Source organism: Ahaetulla prasina, chromosome 4 (genome assembly GCF_028640845.1).
Source record: "Ahaetulla prasina isolate Xishuangbanna chromosome 4, ASM2864084v1, whole genome shotgun sequence".
NCBI classification, from domain to species: Eukaryota; Metazoa; Chordata; class Lepidosauria; order Squamata; family Colubridae; genus Ahaetulla; species Ahaetulla prasina.
Genome location: NC_080542.1, coordinates 139,644,338 through 139,671,844, shown reverse-complemented (window position 1 = coordinate 139,671,844; position 27,507 = coordinate 139,644,338). Strand labels below are relative to the sequence as shown.

General features: G+C 42.1%; 1 protein-coding gene across 1 annotated transcript in view; it reads left to right on the top strand.

Annotated features, from left to right (window-relative positions):
- Positions 1–27,507, top strand: part of DPP6 (dipeptidyl peptidase like 6) — a 487,048-nt gene that overhangs the window by 422,132 nt on the left and 37,409 nt on the right. The window contains exons 11-16 of the mRNA XM_058181717.1: positions 5,209–5,332; positions 9,425–9,463; positions 13,012–13,119; positions 16,712–16,803; positions 21,430–21,477; positions 24,161–24,279. Coding sequence (XP_058037700.1) covers positions 5,209–5,332; positions 9,425–9,463; positions 13,012–13,119; positions 16,712–16,803; positions 21,430–21,477; positions 24,161–24,279 — 530 coding nt within the window. The remainder of the gene's footprint in view (positions 1–5,208; positions 5,333–9,424; positions 9,464–13,011; positions 13,120–16,711; positions 16,804–21,429; positions 21,478–24,160; positions 24,280–27,507) is intronic.

Below are 27,507 nucleotides of genomic sequence, written 5' to 3'. Positions count from 1 at the left end.
AATTTAAAGATGGCTTTGGCTTGCAGGTTCCACTTGAATATGATCAGGCATCGTGGTTTGTCAGTCTTTCTGTTGGGGAGGGCTCTGTTTTTCATCCCAACCCCCCCCCCTTCTCCAGTTCTAGGCAGAAAATCTATCCATATTCGGTCTCAGATATTACAGTACTTCTAAAACCAAATAAAACTCATATTTGGTGGACTTGCAAGAATATTAAGGCTTTTTGGATAAGAATTTGGTGGATTTTACAAAATGTTTTGAAAAAGAAGATAAAGTTCCTGCCGCAATTTTTTTTACTGGGAATTATCACGGACTGTACAGTAATTGAGACTAAATTGATTTTAAATCTAATAACAGCAGCAAGATTACTGATAGGACAGTATTGGAAGAAAAAAGAATTACCTACAATAGAAGAATGGATATTGAAAGTTGCTAATTTGGCTGAGATAGCAAAAATCTCAACCTTTTTGAAAGACAATACGCAAGAAAGATACTTAAATGAATGGAAAAAATGGATTGACTATACCCAAAACAGATATCAGATTAAGAGATATCAGACTGCCTTTGAATGATTAGGATGTATTATCTCTATTTGCTATGGGGGTGGTTAGGATTTGATGAGAATTGCAGGAGTAAAACTGAATTGGGAGGGAAAATTTTTAGCATATGTTTGTTTTATGTTTAAACTATACCTTGTGTTTGTTCCGGGAAGTCAGGGGTGGGGGAGGGATTTTTTGAAGGGAGGGGGAGGGGGGTAGAGGGGGAAGGGGGAAAGGGGGGGGAAAGCTTTTTTTTGTAAAAACTTTTCTAATAAAAAAATAAAACCAGATAAAACTCTTCCATTCTGCCTCAAATTTGAATGTCTTTTGTGAGATGGAATTTCTGAGATGGACAAAGCCAAAATAATATTATTTAAGAAGGCCTTGTCTTACTACAATGAGAAAGTTGATTAGGTCAGCTGTAAGGATTGTTCCACTTGCAGCCTAGATATTGACAGCTAAGAGAAATCAAGATTCTGGTTCTCTCCCATATATATATATATATATGTTTTCTGAGGTTTTTGCGGGTGTTTGTATGTAGATCTTTGGTTATTCGGGTTTTCTCCCGAACGCGGGTTTTCTCCCGTGTAAAATTGGAAGTTTCTTGGCACGAAGCACGAAGCTGAAGCCTGAAGATGACGAATGAGACTTCGTCGAAACGTCGCCAAGACACTTCCAATTTTATGCGGGAGAAAACCCGAATAACCAAAGACCTACATATATATATAGGTCTTTGGTTGTTCGGGTTTTCTCCCGTGTAAAATTGGAAATGTCTTGGTAACGTTTCGACGAAGTCTCATTCGTCATCTTCAGACTTCAGCTTCGTGCTTCTGGGAGCAATGTGTGATCGCAGCTGTTTCTTCCTTTTAACTGCTAGTGGGGGTTTGAACTGATTGGGTGGGAGCTTGGCTGTGCTCTGATTGGATGGAGGTTTTTTTGTGCTCTGATTGGCTGGGGGTGTGTCCTGTTTGGGTGGGGGCTTGGTTGTGCTCAATTTAGTCTGTGTTGCAGGGGGATTTGAGCTGGTGAGCTGCATAGCTGTTGTTTGGCTTTGTGGTTGTGCTACATCTTCATAGTGGGTATCAGTCTGCTGCATGTATGGATTGGAGGGGTTTGAAATGGCTAATGTTGCAGCTGCGGTCTGGCTTCTGGTCCTTGGTCGTGCTTCATGATCAGTGTGGGTTTGGGTCTGCTTTCTGGGTGGATGTGCGCTGGTGACATCCTGTGTGGACTTCGTGAGTGTGGGTCTGGTGTCATTCCTCGTGTTAGGGACTCGTTTGTCAATAAGGGCGGGTTTCCAAATGGCTGGTAGGCGGGAGGTATCATCTCGTTTGTTCATGCTGTGTGGGCATTTTTCTATCTCAATGGCTTCTCTGATTATTCTGTTGTTAAAGTGTTCAGTTTTGGCGATAGTTCTGGTCTTTTTAAAGTCAATATCATGTCCTGTGACTTTAAAGTATATATATATACTTTATATAATATATATATATATATATATATATATATATATATATATATATATATATATATATATATATATATATATATATTAATACCAGACCTGGATTTTGAATAGAGGACTATCTTTTTATAACCAGGACACCTGATCACCCCTTTAGCGGCTAAAGAAACCTTTTAAAGACCTTCATTTCCTGTGATCTGCTGTAGCTTATTAAGGCTTTTTGTTGGTCTCCATGGGCTTCTGTACTTTGGCTAGAGGTGATTAGAAAAACTCAAGGGGGTTGTAGGTGACTCATTGCAGACTAAAGTGTATTGAGAATCACCGGGATGATTCAGGTGTTGGAGTACTGAGATTTAGGTCAGATATTTAATACCGAGTGATTTGGGACTGATTGTTCTCTCTTCAGCCCAATCTTCTTATTGTAGAGGAAAACCACAGTAAAAAGTGCAATAGTCCTCTACTTACATCCATTTATTTAGTGACTATTCAAAGTGACTCATAATCCATTCTTATGCAGAGAGAGAGAGAGAGAGAGGGAGGGAGGGAGGGAGGGGGAGAGAGAGAGAGAGACAGAGAGACAGAGAGACAGAGTCAGAGAGGGAGACAGAAAGAGAAAGAGGGGGGGAAAGAGAGAGACAGAGAGAGACAGAGACAGAAAGAGGGAGGGAGAGAGACGGAGAGAGGGAGGGAGAGGGAGAGACAGACAGACAGAAAGAGAGAGAGGCAGAGAGAGAGAGAGAGAGACAGATAGAAAGAGGGAGAGAGAGAGAAGAGAGAGAGAGAGAGAGAGAGAGAGAGAGAGAGGAAGAAGAAGACAGAGACAGAAAGAGGGGGAGAGAGAGACAGGAAGACAGAGATAGAAAGAGGGAGAGAGAGAGAGACAGAAAGAGAAAGAAGGAGAATAAGAGACAGACAGACAGAAAGAGAGAGAGAGGGAGGGAGAGAGAGAGGGAGAGTGAGAGAGAGAGAGAGGAAGAGAGAGAGAGATTTAGAGAGAAAGGGAGGGAGAGAGAGAGGGAGAGTGAGAGAGAGAGAGGAAGAGGGAGAGAGATTTAGAGAGAAAGGGAGGGAGAGAGAGAGAGAGAGAAAGAGGAAGACAGAGACAGAGTAAGAGACAGACAGACAGAAAGAGAGAGAGAGACAGAGAGAGACAGAGAAAGAGGGAGAGAGATAGAAACAGAGTAAGAGACAGACAGGCAGAAAGAGAGGGAAGGAGAGAGAGGGAGACAGAGAAAGAGGGAGAGGGAGAGAGACGGAAAGAGAAAGAGGGAGAGAGACAGAGACAGGGTAAGAGATAGACAGACAAAAAGAGAGGGAAGGAGAGAGAGGGAGACAGAGAGAGACAGAGAAAGAGGGAGAGAGACAGAAAGAGGAAGAGGGAGAGTAAGAGAGACAGACAAAAAGAGAGGGAAGGAGAGAGAGGGTGAGACAGAGAAAGAGGGAGAGAGACAGAGACAGAGTAAGAGACAGACAGACAGAAAGAGAGACAAACAAAAAAAGACAGAGACAGAGAGTCAGAGAGTCAGAGAGAGAGATGGATGTAATATTAGCCATTTGAAACTGAACTGCAGAGTTTTGCTCAAAGGTGATCTGAATTAATAGGGAGCATAAGCTGTTTACTGGCGACGTGTTTTGTTACTTCACATTGTATGGTGATAGGGGAGATTATAAAGATGTTACTTGCTTGTTCTCCTGATTGCTGCCGTTAATTATTTAACATTTAACATTATAGTGTTCTCCCTTTTGCAGAACAAAAGGAAGATGATAGAGGAGATAAAAGGCAAATGTGAGGAGTGATATTATATAATGATGCGTAGTAAAAGAATCACGGGAATCCTGCTAGGCACAGTCGTAAGTGGGGGAAGAGCTGAATTGGATTGAAGCTGATTCCAGCTCAGGGCTGTCTGAGCTTGGCTGTTTCCTTACAGCCATTTTGTTACCCAACTAGGTAACATCATCTGTGTGTGTCTATAAGCTCTGCAAGAGAAAGCACATATGAGACCAGCCACTCCTGGTTTTGTCTGTTTCCAATTCAATTTGTAGAGGGTGTTCTCAGTTACATTGGTCACATGATCTCTACAAATGAGATTTGTCAATTGTGGATGGTCAGGGTTGTCAAACTGTGGGATTGAAACCCTCTACTAGGAAACTGATTTCTTAGACTTTTACACTTTAGATCAGGGGTCTCCAACCTTGGTCCCTTTAAGACTTGTGGACTTCAACTCCCAGAGTTCCTCAGCCAACCTCTTGAAACACTTCACAACATCCAACTTCATGGTTAGGGATGGACCCCTATGACCAAAGACCATCCGTGCCATGATCTTTATGGGCCATTCCTTCTTGGAACAGAGTCAATGCATCAGATTATCTCTTTGATCAGCTTTATTACATTCCCAGATGTATAGAATGGAAATTTTTAAATGAAGAGAGCTAGTTTAAGACACCCAGCTAGAAACCAGGAGTTGGTGAGTTCTAATCCTGCCTTAGGTATAAAAACCAGCTGGGTGACTTTGGGCTGGTTGCTCTCTCTCAGCCCAACCCACTTTGCAGGGTTGCTGTTGTGGGTATAAAATAGGAGGAGGAAAGAATATGGTATTGGGTATGTTTGCTGCCTTGAGTTATTAATAAAGGTGGTGTTGTGTCTGCGCCCTCTAAGCCGGGCCCCCTGCCAGAAAGTGATTTGGAAAGTGAGGGGGAAGGGCCATCAGGACTTACCTCAGGAGCACCGGCTTCCCTGGCTCAGCTCCAGGAGTCAGAGGTAGGCCAGGTGGAGGAGATAACGAGGCCTCCGTCCCCTGACTCTTTCCCCCCCAAGGCCACGCCTCCAGACCCAGCTGATGGCAATCAGGCCTGGCTGGACCCTAGGTTTCGTAGGCAGGAGAGGCGGGAACAACAGAAGCAGGGGTAGGGCAGGCCTAGGAAGTGCTGAGTCATGGAGCCACACCCCACAGGATATAAAACCAGCGAGGGCTGCTATGCCTCTTCGTAGCAGGCAAATCAACTGCTTAACTAAGAACCAAAGTACTGTTTGTTCCTGGGTGACTCATCGGCACCGAGGGAGATAACAGAGACATTTGGCAGACGCTCTCTAGTTTGCTGCCAGAGCTGATAGTGCCGGCTAATTAAGCCATCACTCGGACGGAGGTGAGGGGGGAGAAAAACAGGTGGATTTTTTAAAAAGTTTTTAAAATGCCCCCGTTTCTTTTTCAGGGATTATTATATAACCATGGTAAAGTGGGCAACCAGCACCAGGATTGCAGTCAACTGGCTAAATAGAGCACAGAACTTTTCCATTCTGACTCTCTGTGATGCAACCACAGGCGTCTGCACAAAGGTATATATTTGCATTATTATTATTTTTCCAGTAGACGAAGGCTGCTTTTTTGTTTTAAATCCCAAGATGACTGAGCATACAATTGATCAAGCACATAAATAAATAAGGAAAATCCTCTGCCGGCATCTGAACAATTCCTTTTTCTGTGGTATTAATAGTTAGTTTTCATTTTTCAAGTCTGAAAATGGAATATCATGGAAAATACATAACACTGAAAAGGAAAAAATATATATAACTAGTCTTGACTGTTATTTCTATCCATAGAGATTTTTTTCTCCCACCTTTAAGGTGCATCATGCAGTTTTGCAGCTGCTTTTGATTCGGGGATATTACTAGAAAGAGTGCAGAGAAGAGCAACAAAGATAATTAGGGGACTGGAGACTAAAACATATGAAGAACGGTTGCAGGAACTGGGTATGTCTAGTTTAATGAAAAGAAGGACTAGGGGAGACATGATAGCAGTCTTCCAATATCTCAGGGGTTGCCACAAAGAAGAGGGAGTCGGGCTGTTCTCAAAAGCACCTGGGGGTAGAACAAGAAGCAATAGGTGGAAGCTAATCAAGGAGAGAAGCAATTTAGAACTAAGGAAAAATTTCCTGACAGTCAGAACAATTAATGAGTGGAACAACTTGCCTGCAGAAGTTGTAAATGCTCCAACACTGGAAATTTTTAAGAAGATGTTAGATAACCATTTGTCTGAAATGGTGTAGGGTTTCCTTCCTAAGCAGGGGGTTAAACTAGAGGATCTCCAAGGTCCCTTCCAACTCTGTTATTATTATTAATAAAAAAATAAAAAGTAAAGGTAGTCCCTTACTACTAGTCACTTAGCAACCGTTTGAAGTTATGACGGACCTCTCTGGGGACTACATTTGTCTCTTATTCGAAGAATAGAATAGAATAGAATAGAATAGAATAGAATAGAATAGAATAGAATAGAATAGAATAGAACTGAACTGAACTGAACTGAACTGAACTGAATTCTTTATCGGCCAAGACACAAGGAATTTGTCTTCGGTGCATAAGCTTTCAGTGTACATAAAAGATATAAGTGATAAATCATGATCATAGTCATCATAAATACATTCATCATGAATTATTAGATACAACACTTAGTGATAGCCATAGGATAATAAATAAGCAATCAAAATCATACTAGGAAACTAAATAAAACAGTATAAATAGTAAAGATACAAGCAACAAACTTACAGTCATAAGTAGAAATGGAGAAAGGTAATAGGAAGGATGAGAAGAATAATAGTAATACTATAATAGTAGTTTGACAGTGTTGTGAGAATTAGTTCTTTAGCAGAGTGATGGTATAGAGGGAAAAACTGTTCTTGTGTCTAGTTATTCTGGTGTGCAGTGCTCTATAAGGTCGTTTTGAAGGTAGAAGTTGAAACAATTTATGTCCAGGATATGAGGGGTATGTAGATATTTTCACAGCTCTCTTTTTGCCTCAAAGTTACAATGGTTGGTCCCTCCCCCCTGCAGTCATGTGACCAAATTTTAGGTGCTCAGCAACTGTATTCATGGTCATTCACAGCTTCCCAAAGTCACACGGCCAAATTTTACTTTGGTTTTCCTGAAAACCAGTATTTACTTCCAGTCTTCAGCAAAACCACATCCATAGCAAACCCTGCTAATGTTAATAGTTAACGGGTGTGTTACAATTGCAGCTTTACAATTGCAGCGTTTGCTTAACGACTGCTGTAAAAAGATTGCAAATAACATAAAAATCTGCAAAGGAGAGGTGATTAACATAATGGAGCTTCCTGTCACACATAGGTTATTTATGACCAGCATAACCTATGTGTGACGGGGAAGCTCCGTATGTTAATTACCTCTCCTTTGCAGATTTTTATGTTATTTGCATTCTTCTCCAAAGTATGCATGTGAGATTTAGGAAGGAGCCATTCCGTAAAAAATATGTATGTACCTTTCAATCCAACACCCGCAAGATAAGCTTATCTTTGGGTTAACTTCCAGTGTTTGGATTAAATATTATTATTTATATTACATGGCGGACTTCTGCCATTGCAATGATAGGATATAACAGGGGTCTCAAACTCTATTTCATTGAGGGCCACATTAGAGTTGTGTTTGATCTCTGGGGGGGTGGCAGGGGATGTGTGACCAGCTCGATGTCACTCATGTTGGGGGCACCTGTGGTGGCCCAAGTGCTCTGCCAGCAAAAATGGGCTCCTGAGCTCTGTTTCCAGCTGCGACCACCTCCTGCAACCCTCTGCCAGCAAAAATGGAAGCGGCCCTCCTGAGCTCCATTTTTGCTGGTAGAAGGTTGCAGGAGGCGGTCGCAGCCAGAAATGGAGCTCCCCCTCCCACAGCTGTCCCAAGCTCTGTTTTGCAGAGGCACCATGGACCAGTCCTTTGCTGTTTCCAGGGCAGTCCCGCAGGCCAGACCTAAGCACCTTGCAGGCCTGATCTGGCCCACGGGCCTTGAGTTTGACAGACCTTGGATATAGGAATCAAGTCCTCCATGCAAACTTCCATTCTTATAGCGGCCCTATTAACCTGCTGTTGTGATGATCCTTCAGCTCAGCCCCTAGTGATCACATAGTGCAATTCTGTTGGCCATATTTTCAGAAATAGTTTGCTTTTGTCTTCTTCCTCTCTTCTTCCCAGCTAATTTCATACTCCTCCTCCAATGTCATTCACTGCCACACCAAATTAGCTCTTTTTTGAAGTAGGTTTGGGTCAGAGTTTGGATTGGAGAAAATTCAGATCAGATGCTGCTGGTATAGCTACTATTCCATAAGATGTCTGTCTATCCGTCTGTCTGTTTCTCCAATTCCTCCAACAAGAAAACACCCTGAATGAAGGGGGGGGGAAACCCCCAAAAACTACTAGTTTGAGCATCTCCTGAAGACCACCCCGAAACCTCAACTGGTCCAAGATGTAGTAGAGGTAGTCCTCAGCCCACAACAGTTCATTTTGTGACTATCCGAAGTTACAGTGCCACTGAAAATAGTGACTCACAACCATTTTTCACACTTACGACCATTGCAGCATCCCAAGGGTGACGCGATTTATATTCAGATGCTTGACAACTGATTCATACTTATGACGGTTGCGATGTTCAGGAGTTGTTTTGCAACCTTCCGACAAACAAAGTCAATGGAGAACTTAAGATTCATTTAACAGCCACGTTACTGATTTAACAAACTGCAGCGATTCACTTAACAAATGTGGCAAGGAAAGTCGTAAAACGGGACCAATCCACTTAACAAATTTTTCACTTAACAACATAAATGTTGGGCTCAATTGTGGTCATAAATTGAGGACTACCTGTCCTGCGATGGGTGAACCTAGTTTTCCCCTATTACGCCTCTGTTGTGTGAGCGGCACTGGTTTCCAGTTTCTTTCTGGGAGCAATTCAAGGTGATTATCTATCACCTTTAAAGCTCTGTGTGGCAGTGTCAGATTATCTGCAGGACCTTATTTCTTGAAGAATATCCACCCATCCAACAGGTCACCTAGGGTGGGTACACTTATAGACCCTTCCCCTCAATATTGCCATATAATGAGAGCTAGCAAGCTTTTCCATGGCAGTCCCTTCCTTTTGAAACATTCTGCCCCTTTAATGTTTGGCAGACCCCTGCCCTCCTAGCCCTCTATCAAGCCTTAAAGACCCAATTTTGCCCCCCAAGCACTGGGATAAAATGAGGTGACTGTGAGTCAGAAGATAAACTTGGCACCAGGTTTTAGTCTGTATGCATTTGCTTGTAATATAGCTTTTACATTATTTTAATTTTTGATCGGGAGCTGCCCTGAGTTTCTTTTAAGGTAGGTGGCTGTGTAAATGTTTTAAATAAATAAATATCTCCAATGGATAACTGCTGGGCTGTAATTGCATTCACTTGTTTAACTAGGGAACGGCGCTAGTTTAACAAGAGTCGAAACCAAGAATAGCTTGAGTATCATTTGTGTTGCCTTCCTTTAAAGCGTGCTCAGTTGTTTCGTCTCTTTTTGCTCATTCACGGTTGGAAGCGAGTCAAATGGCTTTCTGCACTGATGAGCAAAATATAATAAACGCAAAGTGTAGCATAATACTTTAATTATGTTTCTTCGTTTCAGAAACATGAGGATGAAAGCACAGCCTGGCTGCATCGGCAGGTAATAGAAGATTTCCGTTGTTGTTGTTTTTTAATGGAATCAATGTTCTTTGACTTTACAAAAAAAAATAGTATTTTCACCCATGGAAATGTTCTACTATTTTCATTACAACAGGAATTATATTTATACAGACATGAAGATTTAAGAGAGATATAAACTCACACTGCGTTGCAGATTAATTGTGGTTTTGAAAGTGTTTTTATTTCATTCTGCAAAGGGGACTGCAAAGGTTTGGAAACAGTCAAAGAGCTTTCAGATGCTAAGCAAAGTAATTTCAGAGCAATCACTCTTCTAAATACACAATTGGAAAATTGATCTCGATCCTAGCACAACTCAGGAGATCAATGTTATGATTGGTTCTAATGGAGACTTTCCCCTGTAATAAATGGAATAAAATGCTTTGATCTGCTTTCCAGTTATATATTCGAAATTCATAAAATCCCTTTGATAACGTGTTCTATAGACTTGAATCCAATAGGAATGCAGTGGCTGGACACAAACACACACAAACCGCCTCTGAGCAAGTTTTTTGGCTTCTGTGGACTGCCTGGAAAAATCTCTGCAGTTTTTCTTGAAAGATTTTGGAAGTAGTTTGCCATTGCCTTTTTCCTAGGGCTGAAAGAGTGTGGCTGGCCCAAGATCAGCCACCTAACTTTGTGCCCAAGTCAGGACTAGAACTCAGAACTTCCTGTTTCTAGCACGATGCCTTCTCCGCTACACTCAACTGGTTCTCCGTGACACCTAGAGGTAGTCTTTGCTTAGCAAAGTGGAGCTGATTATAATCTCAAATCTTGTTTAATACAGGTAGTCCTCAAGTTACAGTCACAAATGAGCCCAAAAAATGCTAACTGAGATATTTGTTAAGTGAGGTTTGCCCCATCTCACAACCTTTCTTGCCACAGTTGTTAAGTGAATCACTTAATGGTTGTTAAATTAGTGCGGTTGTTAAATTAGTAACACAACTGTTAAGTGTATCTGGTTTCCCCCATTGATTTTACATGTCAGAACAAAGGTGATTGCATGATTCTGGGGCACTGCAACCATCATAAACATGAGTTGCTGAGTGTCTGAATTTTGACCACGTGATCATGGGAATGCTTCAATGGCCGTAAGCGTGAAAAAGAGTCATATGTCTTTTTTCAGTGATGTTGTGGCTTCACACAGTCATTAAACAAATTATTGTAAGTTGAGGACTACCTGTATGCTGCTTGTTCACTTGAAATTTTTTTTTAAACAACAACAACAACAACAACAACAACTAGTATTTCATTAAGGGTCGCAAATCATCAGAATGACTCAATTCCTGAAACAAGTTGGATTACTCAGTTGTTCTGAACTGTTTTCAAAGCTTGCACAGACCAACAAGGTTTACTACGCCAAAGAACTCCATGAGTCTGGGAAGGGAGGGGTCTCCAAAAATCCAGTACAGGTAGTTCTCAATTTACAACCATTCATTTAATGTCCATCCCGAATGACAAAAGCACTGAAAAGTAACATATGCCCATTTTTCACACTTATGACCATTGCAGCCCCCTCCCCCAGTCATGTGATCAAAATTCAGACACTTTGCAACCGGCATGTATTTATGAAAGAGGCAGACTTTGAGGTAGCTATAAAGAAGGTATGAAAACATCACCTTTCCCCAGAATGGCAGGGGAGGGTCAGGATGAAACTCAACGTTGCCTCATCTTGATTCCCTTTGGTATAAATGTGCAGGAGAAAGAAATGTCAGGCATTCAGGATTCTGTTGTTGTTCCCTGTAAAATTAAAGGAGAGTTTCTCTAAGTCAGTGGTAGTCAACCTGGTCCCTACCGCCCACTAGTGGGCATTCCAACTTTCATGGTGGGCAATAGAGGTTTTGTCCGATACTGAAGCACTTTCCCTTTTTTTAATTTAATTGACTTTTTAAAAAAATTCATAGCATTATTTAAAAACATTTTCATTAGGTTTTCATAAAATTCCCCGTGACAGTTTAAATTTCTGAAAATATACTATTTGTATCGCCCGCGCATAAGTTTAGTTCACATTACGTAAGTGAAACTAAATGGCGCTATAGTGCGACTGCAAACAAAAGAATAGCTATTCGTCCCAGAATAGCTCGTACATCGCCCCCCACACCACCCAGCTGTAACAGATAAGCGGAACTGGTAGCCGGCGCACTCCCAACCCTATTCACGATGCACGAGAAGCATGCGCAGACGACAATACACTTTATAAATCACCATTACTGTGGAATCGGTGGGCGGTTAGAAAATTTTACTACTAACAGAGATATAAAAGTGGGCGGTAGGTATAAAAAGGTTGACTACCCCTGCTCTAGGTGTTCCCGGCCTGAAAGGGTTGGCATTCAGGGGTGGGCTTAAAATTTTTTAGCAAGGGGTTCTCTGCCCGGTTGCTGGGTGGGTGTGGCCATGGTGGGTGTGGCCTAGTCAGCCTCCTGCACCATGGCGGGGGGGATTTTTGCCCTTCCCAGGCTCCAGAGTTTTCCTCGAGTCTCAGGGAAGGTGAAAACGGCCTTCCTAGGCTCCAGAGGCCTTTCCCAAACTTCCAGTAGGCCCGCTTTTTGCCCTCCCTGATCTTCCACACGCGGCCTGCACTTACCTGCATCCAAAACAGGGACTCCTAGGAGGGGCGGAGTGGGGTGGGCAGGGCCAGCCAGGAGTGGGATTTGGGGGTTCTCCAAACTGCACAAAATCTTAGCTAGAGGTTCTCCCAAACCCCTGCGAACCCTCAGCAGCCCACCCCTTCATCCTGAAGACACCCTTGTCCCAAAACCAGTGTGGGGACGATGAAACTTGGGATCGGCAACCCAAGCTACGCCTCACACATTTTTTTTGAACACCTTGAATTCCAGAGAAAAATTACTACATGTGTTTGGATTTTGCAAAGAAGGTGGAGGAGCAACCTCTAAAATATAAACAAATTTGGTCCAGTCATTGCAGTTCTTAGCACATAATTTTGGCAGCAATGGAGGATGAAACTGTAACCTCCTTTAAAGTAGACATGAGGTGTCTTCTGGGTATTTCTGTGTAGATCACTGTACATATGCCTGAAGCTTTTTAAAAACTTGGCCGGAAGAAAACATCTTTGAAGATCAAGGTGCTTCAGGTGTCCTCAAATCTCTTCAGGGCTCCTTCCTTTGATAAAGGGCCCTACTAAAATCAAAAAGAAAACCAGATCTATTTTATTAATGAGTAGCTAGAGCAGGATCCTTAGATACTCTGCTGCATGATGATTTAGTTCAGTTTGTATCTACCAAGGAAGAGACGCACATTCTCAAACAAGATAGAATGAAAATTGACTCTTCTGTCTTTGACATGACTCTCTATCTCTCTTCCTCCTCCTCTTTCTCTCCCTCTCTCCCTCACTCTCTCTCCCTCTTTCTCTCCTGCTACCTCTTTCCCCCTCTCTCTCCCCCTCCCTCCTTGTGTCCACCTCTATCTCCCTCTCTCTCCCCTCTCTTCCCCTCCTCTCCCTTTCCCTCTCTCCCTCTCTGTTTTACATCATCTTTATAAACTTCATTTGCACCTTCTCGTTATTTTTTGCAGAATGAAGAGCCCATCTTCTCTAAAGATGGCAAGAAGTTCTTTTTTGTCCGAGCTATTCCCCAAGGGGGACGAGGCGAGTTCTACCATATTGCCATGTCATCATCTCAGGTGAGACTACCTTTGTAGAGCAGGTGGGTGAGATTAAAATAAATATGCCTAAATTCTTATGACGGGATAGATTGGCTGCTGCTAAGTCACGCTCAATAATGCCCTCTGCCCAAGCCAGCAATGTCTGACAACGATCCAAGGTTTTGAGGAAGGAAAGCTGGTTTGCTACTGGTGGAAGCTGATGAGAAGAAGAATTTGCAGGTAGTCCTTGCTTAGTGACCATTCAAAGTCATAACCAATCCAAAAAAACTTCTTATGATGCAGATTTGAAGTGCCAAAGGCCACCTCTCTCTCTCTCTCTCTCATGTCCATAGTCACAGAGTTGCATTTTGGGCCGTTGGCAAGTGACCTACATTTATGGTAATTTGCAGTGTCCCACAGTTCCTAGAATTTGCTTCTCATTTTCAGCAAACATTTCAGCAAAAAATGTTTAATTAACACCCCCCCAAAAATATCATAAAGCCAGGTTGGGCATGTGATGACCCTGGTAAGCAACCAGCATGATTTATGACAGCCATTCTCAAGAAGTTGATGAACATGGTTTTCTCCTCAAAAACCACGTAGGGCTGAGAGAGACAATTCACAGTCTGTAAGCTTCTTGGAGGAGATGAAAATACAACAAATGCCAAAGTAGAATAAATACATTGTTATGATTAGCCACCCTGGGAGAAAAATGAGAACAAATGTATTTTGTTCCCATTTTAATATAATTTACTATTCACACTTCTGAAACCAATGTCACAACTGTAATGTAATTATTTCCACTTCTCTGACTTTTGCAGTGCAACCCACCAATTATTAATGCATTCAAAATTGTGTACGTTAAGATATTTAAAGAACAGTCAGGGGTACTAGAGCTAATGTGTTAAAATTTTAATAATTGGTTGATGGTCCGCTGATCTCATCAAGTAAGACTCAAATAGTCTCTCTCTCTTTTTTTTTTTTTTTTAAAAAGCTGTTGAATTTGGGGCATTGATGGAGCTAAAACGTGATTTAGTGTCTTCTCTCTTGCTGCTATTTAAGTATTATTTCTGGGAGCTTGAGAAAATCAAAAGTTATCAGTCCAAGAAAATCGGCTTTAGTTTTTATAATAGGTTTGCTGTTCAGATATTTCCATGAACTTACATGGGTAGTCCTCAGTTTATGGCCTTGTTTAGTGACCATTCAAAATTACAACCAACCCAAAAATGGGAACTTATAACCTGGATTCAAAACTCTTGACAGTCAAGTCTACAGGACCACCTGCATCCTTCCTTGCAAAAATTCAACCTTTGGAAAATGTTGCATCCAAAATTGTATATGTGGACAAAAGACAGCAGTGACAAACTGACAAGCGGTTCTTTCTATCCTCCACGTGGAAAAACCTCAGTACCAGGGGTGAAATGCTCCCGGTTCGGACGGGATCACCCGATCCAGTAGCGATGGTGGCAGGTGGTTCGGAGAACCAGTAGCAAAAATCTCTGCGCCACCCCCATGCCCAGCTGAGCCGCGCGATCATCAGAGGTTTTTTTTTTTTTTAACTTTTAAAAGCATTTTTTCTTCGGCCAAAAACATGCCTTTAAAAGTAAAAAAAAAAAGCCTCTGATGATCGTGCAGTTTAGCTGGGATTGTCAGAGGCTTTTAAAAGCATTTTTTTACAACTTCTTCAGCCGAAGAGTTTGTAGAAAAAATGTTTTTAAAAGTAAAAAAAAAGTTGGCCATGCCCACCTAGTCACATTACACACACACACACACACACACACACACACACACACACACACACACACACCAAGCCACCCCCCAGAACCAGTAGTAACAAATTTTACATTTCACTCCTGCTCAGTACAGATAGTCCTCACTTAATGACCAATCATTTTATGTCTTTCAAACTTACAATGGCCATAGACTGGATTCTTTAGAGCCTGAAAAATATCCCTGGCCATCATAAATGGTCATTCTGCCATCTGCCTGCCAGTCATGCGAGTCGGTTTTACAACCCGTTAGGGTGTTCTGCAGTCCCATTTTTAATGCTTTTTTTTTTTTGCTGGTTTTGGGCAAAAAAAAAAAGTCTGTGAATGGTTTGGGTAACAACTGCTGCATTCACTTAATAGACCTCATATTTGATTAACAACCACAACATTTGCTTAACAACAGAAAAAGCCAGAAATTTACTTCCAGTCATGGTGCCTCGACTTACAATCTTAGCAACTTTACAACCATAAATCCGGGCTCAATGACAGCCGTAAGTCAAAAACTACCCATAGTACTTTTTTTCCTCTTTTGCCCTTGAGCAGGCCTGTCAAACTCAAGGCCATCTGGCCCGCAGGGTACTTAAATCTGGCCCATGGGGCTGCCCTGGAAAGAGCAAAGGACTGGCCCACAGTTCCTCTGCTAGAGAAAACGGAGCTCCACTGCGGAGCTCCACTGCAACTACATAGCAAAAAAAAGCTCTAACAGCTGTAAACCTAATCTTGCGTAGCTTCTTTTCCAAAAACACCACACTACTAACCAGAGCATATAAAACATTTGCTAGACCAATTCTAGAATACAGCTCGCCTGTTTGGAACCCTCACCACATCTCTGACATCAATACAATAGAACGTGTACAGAAATATTTTACAAGAAGAGTTCTCCATTCCTCTGAAAACAATAAAATACTTTATCCCACCAGACTTGAAATCCTAGGCTTAGGATTGGAACTCCGTCGCCTTCGACAAGACCTAAATTTAATTCATAGAATCATCTATTGTAATGTCCTTCTTGTTAAAGACTACTTCAGCTTTAATTGCAATAATACAAGAGCAACCAATAGATTTAAACTTAATGTCAACCGCTTTAATCTAGATTGCAGAAAACATGACTTCTGTAACAGAATCATCAGTGCTTGGAATAGTTTACCTGACTCTGTGGTCTCTTCCCATAATCCTAAAAGCTTTAACCAAAAACTTTCTACTATTGACCTCACCCCATTCCTAAGAGGACCATAAGGGGCGTGCATAAGCGCACAAATGTGCCTACCGTTCCTGTCCTATTGTTTTTCTTTTCTTCTTCCTATATATATATATGCTTATACCTCCTTATATTTTCTCATATATGTGTTTATATACTATATAATCTTTTTGTATGATACCTACATATATTGTTGTGACAAAATAAATAAATAAATAAAATAAATAAATAAATTTACACTGGCAGAGGGTGGCAGAGGCCATCGCAGTGAGAAACGGAGCTCAGGAACCTGTTTTTGCTGGCAGAACACTCGGGCCACCACGGCCACCCCGACATGAGTGGCATCAAGCTGGCCACACTCCTCTGGCCATGCCCCCCCCCCAAGGTCAAACACAACCCTAACGCAGCCCTCAATGAAATCGAGTTTGACACCCCTGCTCTTAAGCATGGGATATGTTTATTTTGGGCATAAATTCAAGCCCCTTTATTTACATGGCATTTACATTTTAAGACTAGAGGAAAGTAGGAGCATAATGTTATTTTTCAGACGGTGGTAGAGAATTTCAGGGGATGTGTTTGAAAAAAATGGTAAATCTAATTTTCACTGATAAGAGGTTGTGCTAGATCTTTCTGAAGTCCTGTTTTTCTTCTTTTTTCTTGGCAGCCCAATAGCAGCAATGATAATTTACAGTCTATTACATCGGGTGACTGGGATGTGTCCAAAATTTTGGGCTATGATGAGAAGCAGCATAAAATGTAAGTAATATTTTTTTTTTAAGTAAAGGAAGCTGATCCTTTTTTTTTTCCTTTAACAAAGCCCAGGGGTATTGTATCACTGATTTGAGATTTACATAATGATAACCTGATCAGTGGGAAGCATTTGCTGAAAGCCAAACAATGTGTATGGGTTTAACTTTGGTTGTGGTGAAAGTCCCAATCTGTGAAATGGACATAAGAATCACAAACGAGTGGTGGGTTTCCAAAATTTTTACGACCGGTTCTGTGGGCATGACTTGGTGGTCATGGTAGGGGAAAGATACTGTAAAATCTCCATTCCCTCCCCAATCCAGGGGAAGGTTACTGCAAAATCCCCATTTCCTCCCAATCAGCTGGGACTTGGGAGGCAGAGAATAGATGGGGGCGGGGTCAGTCAGAATTTTTACTACTGGTTCTCCTAACTACTCAAAATTTCCACTACCGGTTCTCCAGAACTGGTCAGAACCTGCTGAAACCCACCTCTGTCACAGACTGTTATGTAGACCTTCCTGCTGCCATAGGGCCATTGAAATTAATTTTTAATGCCTATGGAATGGGAAGATCTGACTTGGCAGTAGTGGACCAGCAGTTGAAGGTGAGCCAGCAATATAATGCAGCAGTTCAACAGGCCAATGCAATCTTGGATTTCATTAACATTACATTGCATTCAATTTATGGAATTAATTCCATCCTGGAATTCAACCCCTTTGAGGAATAAATTGAGGAATGAAGCAAGTTTACATTACAAAAGCATTTTTAAAAGATCAGTTAGTTATACCATTATCATTACATAAGTCTATCACAGTAAAGGGGTCAGATCAATTCCCTGCTTTGGGATGAGTTAAGCCCCATAAATTGAATTAAAAGAGGAAGATTCAGACTGAATCTTAGAAGGAATTTTGTGATAGCAATATATATTATTTTCTGGAGTTTTTAAAATGATGACTGGAAGACCTCTTGCCCGGAATGGCTAAGCAAATTCCTGTATTAAACAGGGGGTTGGATTATATGACCTCTGGGTTCCCTTGTAACACATGCAATCTTTGATTCGGTGACATTTCAAATAAAAGAAGCACTTTGCATATATCTTATTTGCCCTTTGATCTTCGTGCAGAACTGATCCGGTGTTGTGTCTGCGCCCCCCAAGCTGGGCCCCCTGCCAAAAAGTGACTCGGAAAGTGAGGGGGAAGAGCCATCAGGACTTACCTCGGGAACACCGGCTTCCCTGGCTCAGCTTCAGGAGGCAGAGGCAGGCCAGGTGGAGGAGATAATGAGGCCTCCGTCCCCTGACTTTTTCCCCCCATCCCCCAGGCCATGCCTTCACACCCGGCTGATGGCAATCAGGTCTGGTTGGACCCTAGGTTTCATAGGCAAGAGAGGCGGGAACAACAGAAGCAGGGGTGGGGCAGGCCTAGGAAGTGCTGAGTCATGGAGCCACATCCCACAGGATATAAAAGCAGCACTTCATGGCAAGCAAATCAACTGCTTAGGTAGGGAGAATTAGAGCTGAAGTCCTGTTTGTTCCTGGATTCCTGGCTGACTCTCGGCATCAAGAGAGCTAACAGAGACACTTGGCAGACGCTCGCTAGTTTGCTGCCAGAGCTGATAGTTGCCGGCTAATTAAGTCATCACTCGTGTCTCCCGACTGCGGAGAGGGACAGATCATCCAGATGTCAAAAAAGGAAATTTAATGGATTTCCAGCCTTTTTTTTTTTTGTTAAAAGTAGTATTAAAATGCATTGAATGATAAAATTCCTTGTGTCTGAAATGTCTTAATTTGGGGAGCAAATCAGAGCTGTTAAAAAGGATTCATTGCTGAACCATCGGTCTTGCTTGCAGCAGTTTAAATCAGTACAATGGAAATGTTATTTTTCTGTCGCTTTGATCAACATTGAGATTCTATGTCAGTTTCATCCGACAGCTGGAAAGCCGTGACTAATTTGGAAAGCATAATTGCACGTGACTATGTTTAATTGCTTGATTTCCATGTTATTTTGACAAATGTGTTCAAATATAGTTCATGGACATGTTGCCCTCTAATGCGAAATAGCTACTTCCAACTACAGTTTTAGCCAAATATATGTATGTATGTATGTATGTATGAAGAAGAGATTCTGATTACTTTTCAACCATCCATATAGACCTATAATTTAGAACATATAGAAAAATCAGGAGCACAATTCGATAGGGAGCTAGAAAATGGAACTTTGGTAGCTAAAGAGGTTCAGTGAAAATAGAACGGAGTAAATTTATTTATTTATTTATTTATTTATTATTTAAATTTTTATACCGCCCTTCTCCCGAAGGACTCAGGGCGGTTTACAGCCAGATAAAATAAACATTCCTATTACAAAATAAATACTATTAAAATACCACTAAAAAACTTATTCAATTTGGCCGCAATTAAAATTTAGCAAATAATAAAACCCATTAAAAACCCATTAAAAACCCATCGATAAAACCCAATTAAAAACCCATAAAAAGCTAACCCAGTCCAGCGCAAATAAATAAGTGAGTTTTGAGCTCGCGGCGAAAGGTTCGGAGGTCCGGAAGTTGACGAAGTCCTGGGGGGAGTTCGTTCCAGAGGGCGGGAGCCCCCACAGAGAAGGCCCTTCCCCTGGGTGTCGCCAGACGACACTGTCGCGCCGACGGCACCCTGAGGAGTCCCTCTCTGTGAGAGCGCACGGGTCGGTGAGAGGTATTCGGTAGCAGCAGGCGGTCCCGTAAGTAACCCGGCCCTTTAAATTTAAATGATGCTACAGTTTAATCAATGTAGGTAGTCCTTGATATATAACCAAGGCTGCAACCAGAAATTGCACTCCTAAGCAATGGAGTTGATAAGTGAGTCACCCCAATTATATCACTTTATTGCCACAGTTGTTAAGTGAATCGTGCAGTTGTTGTATTGCATGCAGGGAACTTGGCTTCCCTCACTGTCTTTCTTTGTTGGAAGCCAGCTGGGAAGGACAGAAATGGTGACCATGTGACCCCGGGACCAGGGGTGAGATCTACTTACCTTCCTTACCGGTTCAGGAGTGCGAGTCACATGCGCACACAAAAGGTAAACCAGGAAATAATGACACCTGAGCGAATGGGTGGAGCTTTGCTCCACCATCGCTACCAGATCACCGAACTACCGGCCACAATTTTATTATTATTATTATTATTTAATCATATTTATATACCGCCCTATCTCCCAAGGGACTCAGGGCGGTTTACAGGCACTAAAAACAGATAAATAGAATATAAATACAATATAAAACATTTAAAAAACGTATTCTAAAGCCCGTCCAATTAAAAATAGAAATAAAACCCAATTTAAAACCCAAAATTAAAATCTAGCTCAGTCCTGCACAATTAAATAAGTATGTTTTAAGCCCGCGGCGGAAGGTCCGAAGGTCCGAAAGCTGACGAAGTCCGGGGGGTAGATTGTTCCAGAGGGTGGGAGCCCCCACAGAGAAGGCCCTTCCCCTGGGCGTCGCCAGACGACATTGCCTCGCTGACGGCACCCTGAGGAGACCCTCTCTGTGAGAGCGCACGGGACGGTGGGAGGTATTCGGTCAATAGCTACCGGATCGTGTGATCGAGCGCACGGGACGGTGGGAGGTATTCGGTCAATAGCTACCGGATCGTGTGATCGAGCGCACGGGACGGTGGGAGGTATTCGGTCAATAGCTACCGGATCGTGTGATCCGGTCCAATCCAGTAGCAGTTCACCTCTGCCTGGCACATTGCAACCATGATATAAATACATACCAGTTGCAAAGTGCCTGAATTTTGATCATGTGATCCTGGGGATATTGTGACGGTTATAAGTGCAAGAATCGGTCATAGCCACTTTTTTCAGTGCCACTGTAACATTGAACGGTAACATTAAACAAGTAGTTGTAAGTTGAGGACCACCTGTAAATACACTTTTTCTATATTTTTTACTATCATATGAACCACTAGAGCAGTGGTGTCAAACTCAAGGCCCAGGGGCCGGATCTGGCCCATGGGGTACTTAGATCTGGCCCATGGGGCCACCCTGGAAACAGCGAAGGACTGGCCCGTGGTGCCTTTGCCAGAAAAAAATGGAGCTCAGGAAAGGTGCACGCAACCGTACCAGGCTCCGTTTTTTGGCCATGACAACCTCCTGCAGCCCTCCGCCAGTGAAAATGGCATTCGGGGGACTTTCAGATAGTGAAAGAGTATTTTGTATGCGCCCTAAATCATTGATTGGGCCCCACTTATATCTCCAGATTGTCTCACCTTTGCACCTGAAAGCTGAATGCACATTTATATGCACTGGAAAAAAATAATTATACAAAACAGGAGACAGAAATGAACATTTGGGAAGGAGTGGGGAAGAACTTGAATATTCACACAGCACAATGAAGAAAAACCACCCACTTGGCTTTTTTTTTCAAACTCCCAGCCATGAGAACTAGAGACTTGGCTAAAAAAAAGCAACCTGGAATATAGATTTTTGTCAAGAAACAAACCCTTCGGGAAATGTTTCTGGCACATAAGAAAATTTTGGCCAGACGGTTTTCACTTCTGTTTTAAAAGAAATTTATGGTTAGGGAATTCACATAAGTGAAATGGTGCTCCTAAAAACCTAATCGCGTGTATATTTTATTTTAGCTATTTCCTCAGCACAGAAGAATTGCCAAGGACTCGGCATTTATACAGGTACGATTAATTTTATGCCAAGATAACTTTCTGATTATACTTCGGGAAAAAGACTCTTGCCACTTAGAGATATTATTATTTATCTGTCTTTGTCTTTGTGGTCTTTATTTTGTCTTTGTCTCCAAAAGACACTTGTTCTTATTTATTAATTTATGTATTTATTTTGGAGGAAGGGAGGAAACAAACAAATATGCCAACACGGAGTATTTCAAAGGGAACCAAATGCATTTTAAAGATAAACAAAATAGCAAGACCTTTCCCATTTATCCACTATCTTTAGGAGCGTATTATGACATCACCTCCCAAATGACTGGTGTTTGCAGCATCGTAGGCGGATGAGCTATGGCCAAGAGCACAGTTCTTGTTTTGTTTGTTTCGTTACGTGGGAAAAGGTTATGCTTGTCTGTTATCCCCTCAGATGGCAGGTGCTGAAGAAGTCCATCCTAAAAGCTCTGTGGCCACCTTCATATTCCACATGTAAACCATCCAGGGCACCCTGTTAGATACATCCATCAAGATTCAGTGCTTAGATGTGCACCAAGAAGACAATTTCAAACACAGCTCTTGGATTTCTCATCGTTTTAATCAGATTCTTGATGCGGAATGATATTATTATTGCAGATGAGAGGGAGGGAGGGGTTTCTACTGGTTCGTCCTGGTTCGGCAAACTGGTAGCAGCGATGGTGGTGGGAAGCTCCGCCCACCCACCCAGACGTCATCAAAAATGCTCTGCGCATGCGCTAAAATGCCTTGTGCTCACATAGCGAGTGTGCGACCCCGCGCACTAACGATAGCAAACCGGTAGCGGTGGGATTTGAAGTTCAGGCTGGTTGGGGCGAACCAGTAATAGCAACCTGCGGGTGGGCCTGCCCGCCCGGCGCTATGCCGTCCTATTTAGCCACGTTTTCAAGCCGTGGGCATTCATGGAAGCCACGCGGACGAGCAAAGCACAAGTGCAGAAGGCCATGCGCATGCGCGGAGGTAGTAAATTATGTGAATCCCACCCCTGTAGGGCAGGATCCAATCTTGGTCAGTCACTGGGACCAGAGGTTTAGTCTTCCAAGCTTTAGGGTTCCTACTGGAGCCCATCCTCAGAGAACTTCTCTTTCTAGCTTCTCTTAAAGAGGTTTTCTGAGTATGGGCTCAAGCACATGTCTGAAAACTCAGAAAACTAAACATCTGGGCCCAGTGACCAACACAGACTGGATCCTGCAACATTATCCTGGGACACATATGTTTGCCTTCATTTGTTATATTCTTGTTATTACCAGCCCAAATCAATCAAATCAAATAGGATAGAAATCTCTTCACTGAATGCTTTGAAGTTGTCATCTACCACTCTGGTCCAGTGCAAGGTGATTGATAGCCCTTTTCTGGATGTCACAATCAAGGGTCAACTTCTGTGCTTAAGGGAGGACTGGAATTTGGGTCTCCAAACTCCTAATCCAGCACATTAGCCACTACATTCGCCTTTTCCAGTCTTTGCAACTTTCAGATGTATAGACTTTTAATTCCAGAGTTTCTGAATTTCTGGGAGTTGAAATTCACATATCTGAACGTTGCCAAGGTTGAAAAACTTTTTTTCACACTTGATATGTAATTATGTCTTTCGCCCTCAGTACTTGCCTGCTGTCATTTTAGATTTTAATCTTAATTGCATTCCTTTTTTAAATTTTTTTTTTATTGGCCAAGTGTGATTGGACACACAAGGAATTTGTCTTAAAATTCTTTAAAATTTAAAGAATTTAAAATTCTTTAATTTAAAAAATTTAATTTTTTAAAATTTAATTAATTAATTAATTAATTTAATTAATTTTAAAAAAATTTAAAAATTTAAAACTTTTTTTTTAAAAAGCCAATTTTTTCAGTTTGCACCTAAAACTTTAAAAAGCCTCCATCATCTCAGTCTTCCTCTAGATCAGTTCCTGTAGGTTGATGGCTGGCTGGCAGATTTGGGGAGTTGAAGGCATCAGGCTAGAAACCAGGAGACTGTGAGTTCTAATCTAACTTTAGGCAGGAAAGCCAGCTGGGCAACTTTGGACCAATCACTAGGAGATGGTGAGTTCTAGTTCTGCCTTAGGCATGAAAGCCAGCTGGGTGACTTTGGGCCAGTCCCTCAATCTCAGCCCAATCGACCTCACACGGTGGTTGTTATGGGAAAAACAGGAGGTGGAAGGAGTATGAGGTATGTTCACTGCCTTGAGTTACTGATAAAGTAATAAAGGCAGGATTAAACTAATAAACAAACAAATGAAGAATGAATCTAGCCATGATGAATACATAGAAAGCTGCATTTTGAGAGATTCTTCATCTACCTGGCCCAATACTATATACTTATCCAGTTTAGGCTCCCACACCCTTTGAAATATGGTCTGTAACCTCCCAGAATTCCAACCCAAAAGCACTGCAGCTCATCTGTATGGAATCAGATTGAGGAAGACTGAATTTGAGGCAGAGATCAGCTTGAGGTCTAGACCAGGGGTCTGCAAACTTGGCTCTTTTAACACTTGCGGACTTCAACAAGCAAAGCTGGCTGAGGAACTCTGGGAGTTGAAGTCCACAAGTCTTAAAAGAGCCAAGTTTGCAGACCCCTGGTCTAGATCAAACATTAATAAATATTCTTCCCACCTTTTTTGCTTTTTGACAATTAAGCCTCTTTTTGCTTTTGTGTTATTTGTTGCAGTGCCAGCACCAAGGGGAACTTCAACCGGCAATGTCTCTCTTGTGATTTGATTAACAACTGCACTTACTTCCGTGCAACGTTCAGCCACAACATGGCCTATTTCTTGCTGACCTGTGAAGGTAGGCGTTACGCATAACCACCAATTTATTTCAGGCCTCCTGTAAAAAAAGTTGATGCCACACAGAATGCAAATTCATTCAGAAGGCATTGGGAAAGAAATGGAATACAAAGGAATACAGAGTATTTTACCAGATATAGGTAGCCCTCAACTTACAACCGTTAGTGATCATTCAAAATTACAACAGCATTGATAAAAGTGACTTAAGACCATTCCTCATACTTCTATTATGTATTCATTTATATTCCGCCTTTATTATTTTTACAGATAAGGTGGTGAACTTATTCAACATGACCCAAAGGTGCTTTTTCAAGAGGCAACTGGACTTTCTGGTTTTTCTTTGAAGATGTTTTGCTTCTCATCCAAGAAGCTTCTTCAGCTCTCCAAGAAGCTGAAGAAACTTCTTGGATGAGAAGCTGAAGAAGCTTCTTGGATGAGAAGCGAAATGTCTTCAAAGAAAAAACCGAAAAGTCCAGTTTCCTTTTGAAAAAGCACTTTTGGGACAACCAAGTCCTGGACGACTGAGAATCTCCATAGATATTCAACACTTCAAGATATTCAACCTTTTCTCCCTATTTTTGTCTCAAGAGCCCTCTGAGGTTGGGTTGATCTGCAAGAAGGATTGCTCCAACTTCTTCCATCTGACTTTCCTTTCTAAGGCGGGATACTTACAGCCTTTTGTTTTGTTTGTGCTATATTTTTGTTGCACACGCACACACACATGTATGTATGTATGTATGTATGTATGTAAGTATGTATTTATGTATGTATGTAAGAGGGATGTGGTGGCTCAGTGGCTAAGATGCTGAGCTTGTCGATCGAAAGGTCAGCAGTTCAGCGGTTCGAATCCCTAGTGCCATTTAACGGGGTGATCTCCTGCTACTTGTCCCAGCTTCTGCCAGCCTAGCAGTTTCGAAATCACCTACAAAATGCAAGTAGAAATATAGAAACTACTTTTGGTGGGAAGGGAACAGCATTCAGTGCACCTTTGGCATTCAGTCACGCCGGCCACATGACCACAGAGACGTCTTTGGACAGCGCTGGCTCTCCGGCTTTGAAACGGAGATGAGCACCACCCCCTAGAGTCAGGAACGACTAGCACATATGTGCAAGAGGAACTGTCGTGTCCCACTCCCACTCCGACGAACGAGTCAAGGAAGTCCGTAACAAACTTGGCAACGAAGCCTCTGCAGCTTGCCAAGTTCCTTCGAGGTTTATCAGGGCAGGCAGGAGTCCAAGTTGTGACTTCAGCGATAGGGTCCGATATCAGCCAGCTAGATAAGACTTTGCTTGACTCAAGGTTGGAATGTCAAAAGCAGGTCCTTTATATAGGCTGTGGGGTGTGGCTCCATGACTCAGCATTTATCCAGGCCTGCCCCACCCTTCCTTCTGCTGGCGTCGCCTCTCAGATCTCCGGAAGCGAGGGTCCACCCACTCTCAATTGTCTTCAGCTGGATCTGCTGTCAGCGTCTGGGAAAGGGAGGGGTCAGAGGGAGTAGGCCCGGGTAATTCCACCACCTGGCTGGCTTCCTGCTCTGAAGGCTGAGCCAAAGGAACACACGCTGTATGAGTGAGGTTTATTGGGCTTCTCCTTTCACTCCTTGAATCCTCTCCGGGCATGGGGCCAGGGCCGGGGGCTGAAGTCATGACAGGCCTTTCATTTTCATTATCAGACTCGGAGTCTAATAAAAGGTCCGGTTGGAGACGGGAGGGGCCCGGCTGAGGAGAGGAGGGAAGACGAGTCACAACAGGAACCTTTACCTTTATGCATATATGTATACATGTGTGTGTGTGTGTATATAAAAACACCCACTCCATCTACCAATCAAGATGCAACCACACAGTCAACCAACCCACTCACAGCAACACTCCCCACCTCCCCACCAGTATTTATAGAGAGACGGCAAATAATATATATTTTTGGAACCCCGAAATAAGCTCTTGGCCTTATTTTCGGGGAGGTTTTATTATTTTGGGGCGCATGGAACAAGACGGGGCTTCTCTTGCTGTCTTACCTGATTTCCAGCTCTGTCTCCATAACCCTAACCAGAGGAAATGGTGGGGACTAGCAGCTCATGCATTTAAATATTTTTACAAAGGGCTTATTTTTGGGGAGGGCTTATTTTGGGGGGGGGATTTAGCGCATGCACTCAAAAGCCTGATTGGGCTTATTATCAGGGGATGTCTTATTTTAGGAGAAACAGTGTGTGTATGTATGTATGTATGTATGTATGTATATATATATATTTTCAGAAAGTTGCAGAAGAGATTTGAAAAGATTCAAGGATGCTGTGGTGACACACATCATAAATGGCCAGGACTTCCATAGCATCTTGAGTTTTTTTGACCCAGTCCCCTGTAGTTACCCCTGTACAAAGTTATGGAAGTTTGTGAGGGAGGGGGATTTGCCAATACTTTCAAAAAACAAAACAAAAAAAAACCACCATTCAGAACCTTAAAGAGAAGAAGTCTGTGATCACCAGCAAATGCCAGAAACATTTGTCTCTGTTATTGACTCGGAGAATATTACTGGCAGCACACAGCTTTTAATTACAGCCAGGGTTTGAAAAGTGCTCCTGGCATCTTTGTTTATTAGTATGATAATATGGCCTTGGTATATATGAGATTTCAATGCATTATAGTGATCCATAATTCATGGCCTAGCAAATAAAGAGATCCCGGAAGCCATATGCTAGGGTGGAAGGGGAGGGGGGTGAGCCGCAGGGAGGGGAGATCTGCTCTTGCCAATTAGCCCCTTTGTAGCATCCAGGGGCTGCCTGCGATCTCCATATCTCCAGCTGCTCTTTTAAATCATTCATCATACCATGATGTAATAGACCATTTTCAGTGTTGGTTATGTAGGAAAACATTTGTTTCTCTGAAATTTTCTGAAAATATTTTAAAGAGAGGGCTTTTTATTTTTCTTTTCAACCATTAAAAAAGAACAAATGATTTATTCCCCTGTCACCTTTAAAAAAAAAAAAAAACCTTTCCCACATTTTTATGTTTCTTGATAGTTATCCCAAAATACCAATTACTCATGATCATGATTTTCATTGGCTTTATATTATTTTATTTTATTAGTATTTAAAATGTATATGCTGCCCATCTCTGTTATTATTACTCCTTATTTAAAAAAACAAAACAAAACACAGGCATGCAGACTTGCCCAGTGTTTTGGAAAGGTAAAAAACAGGATTTTCCAAAAATATGTTCCACTTTTAATTAT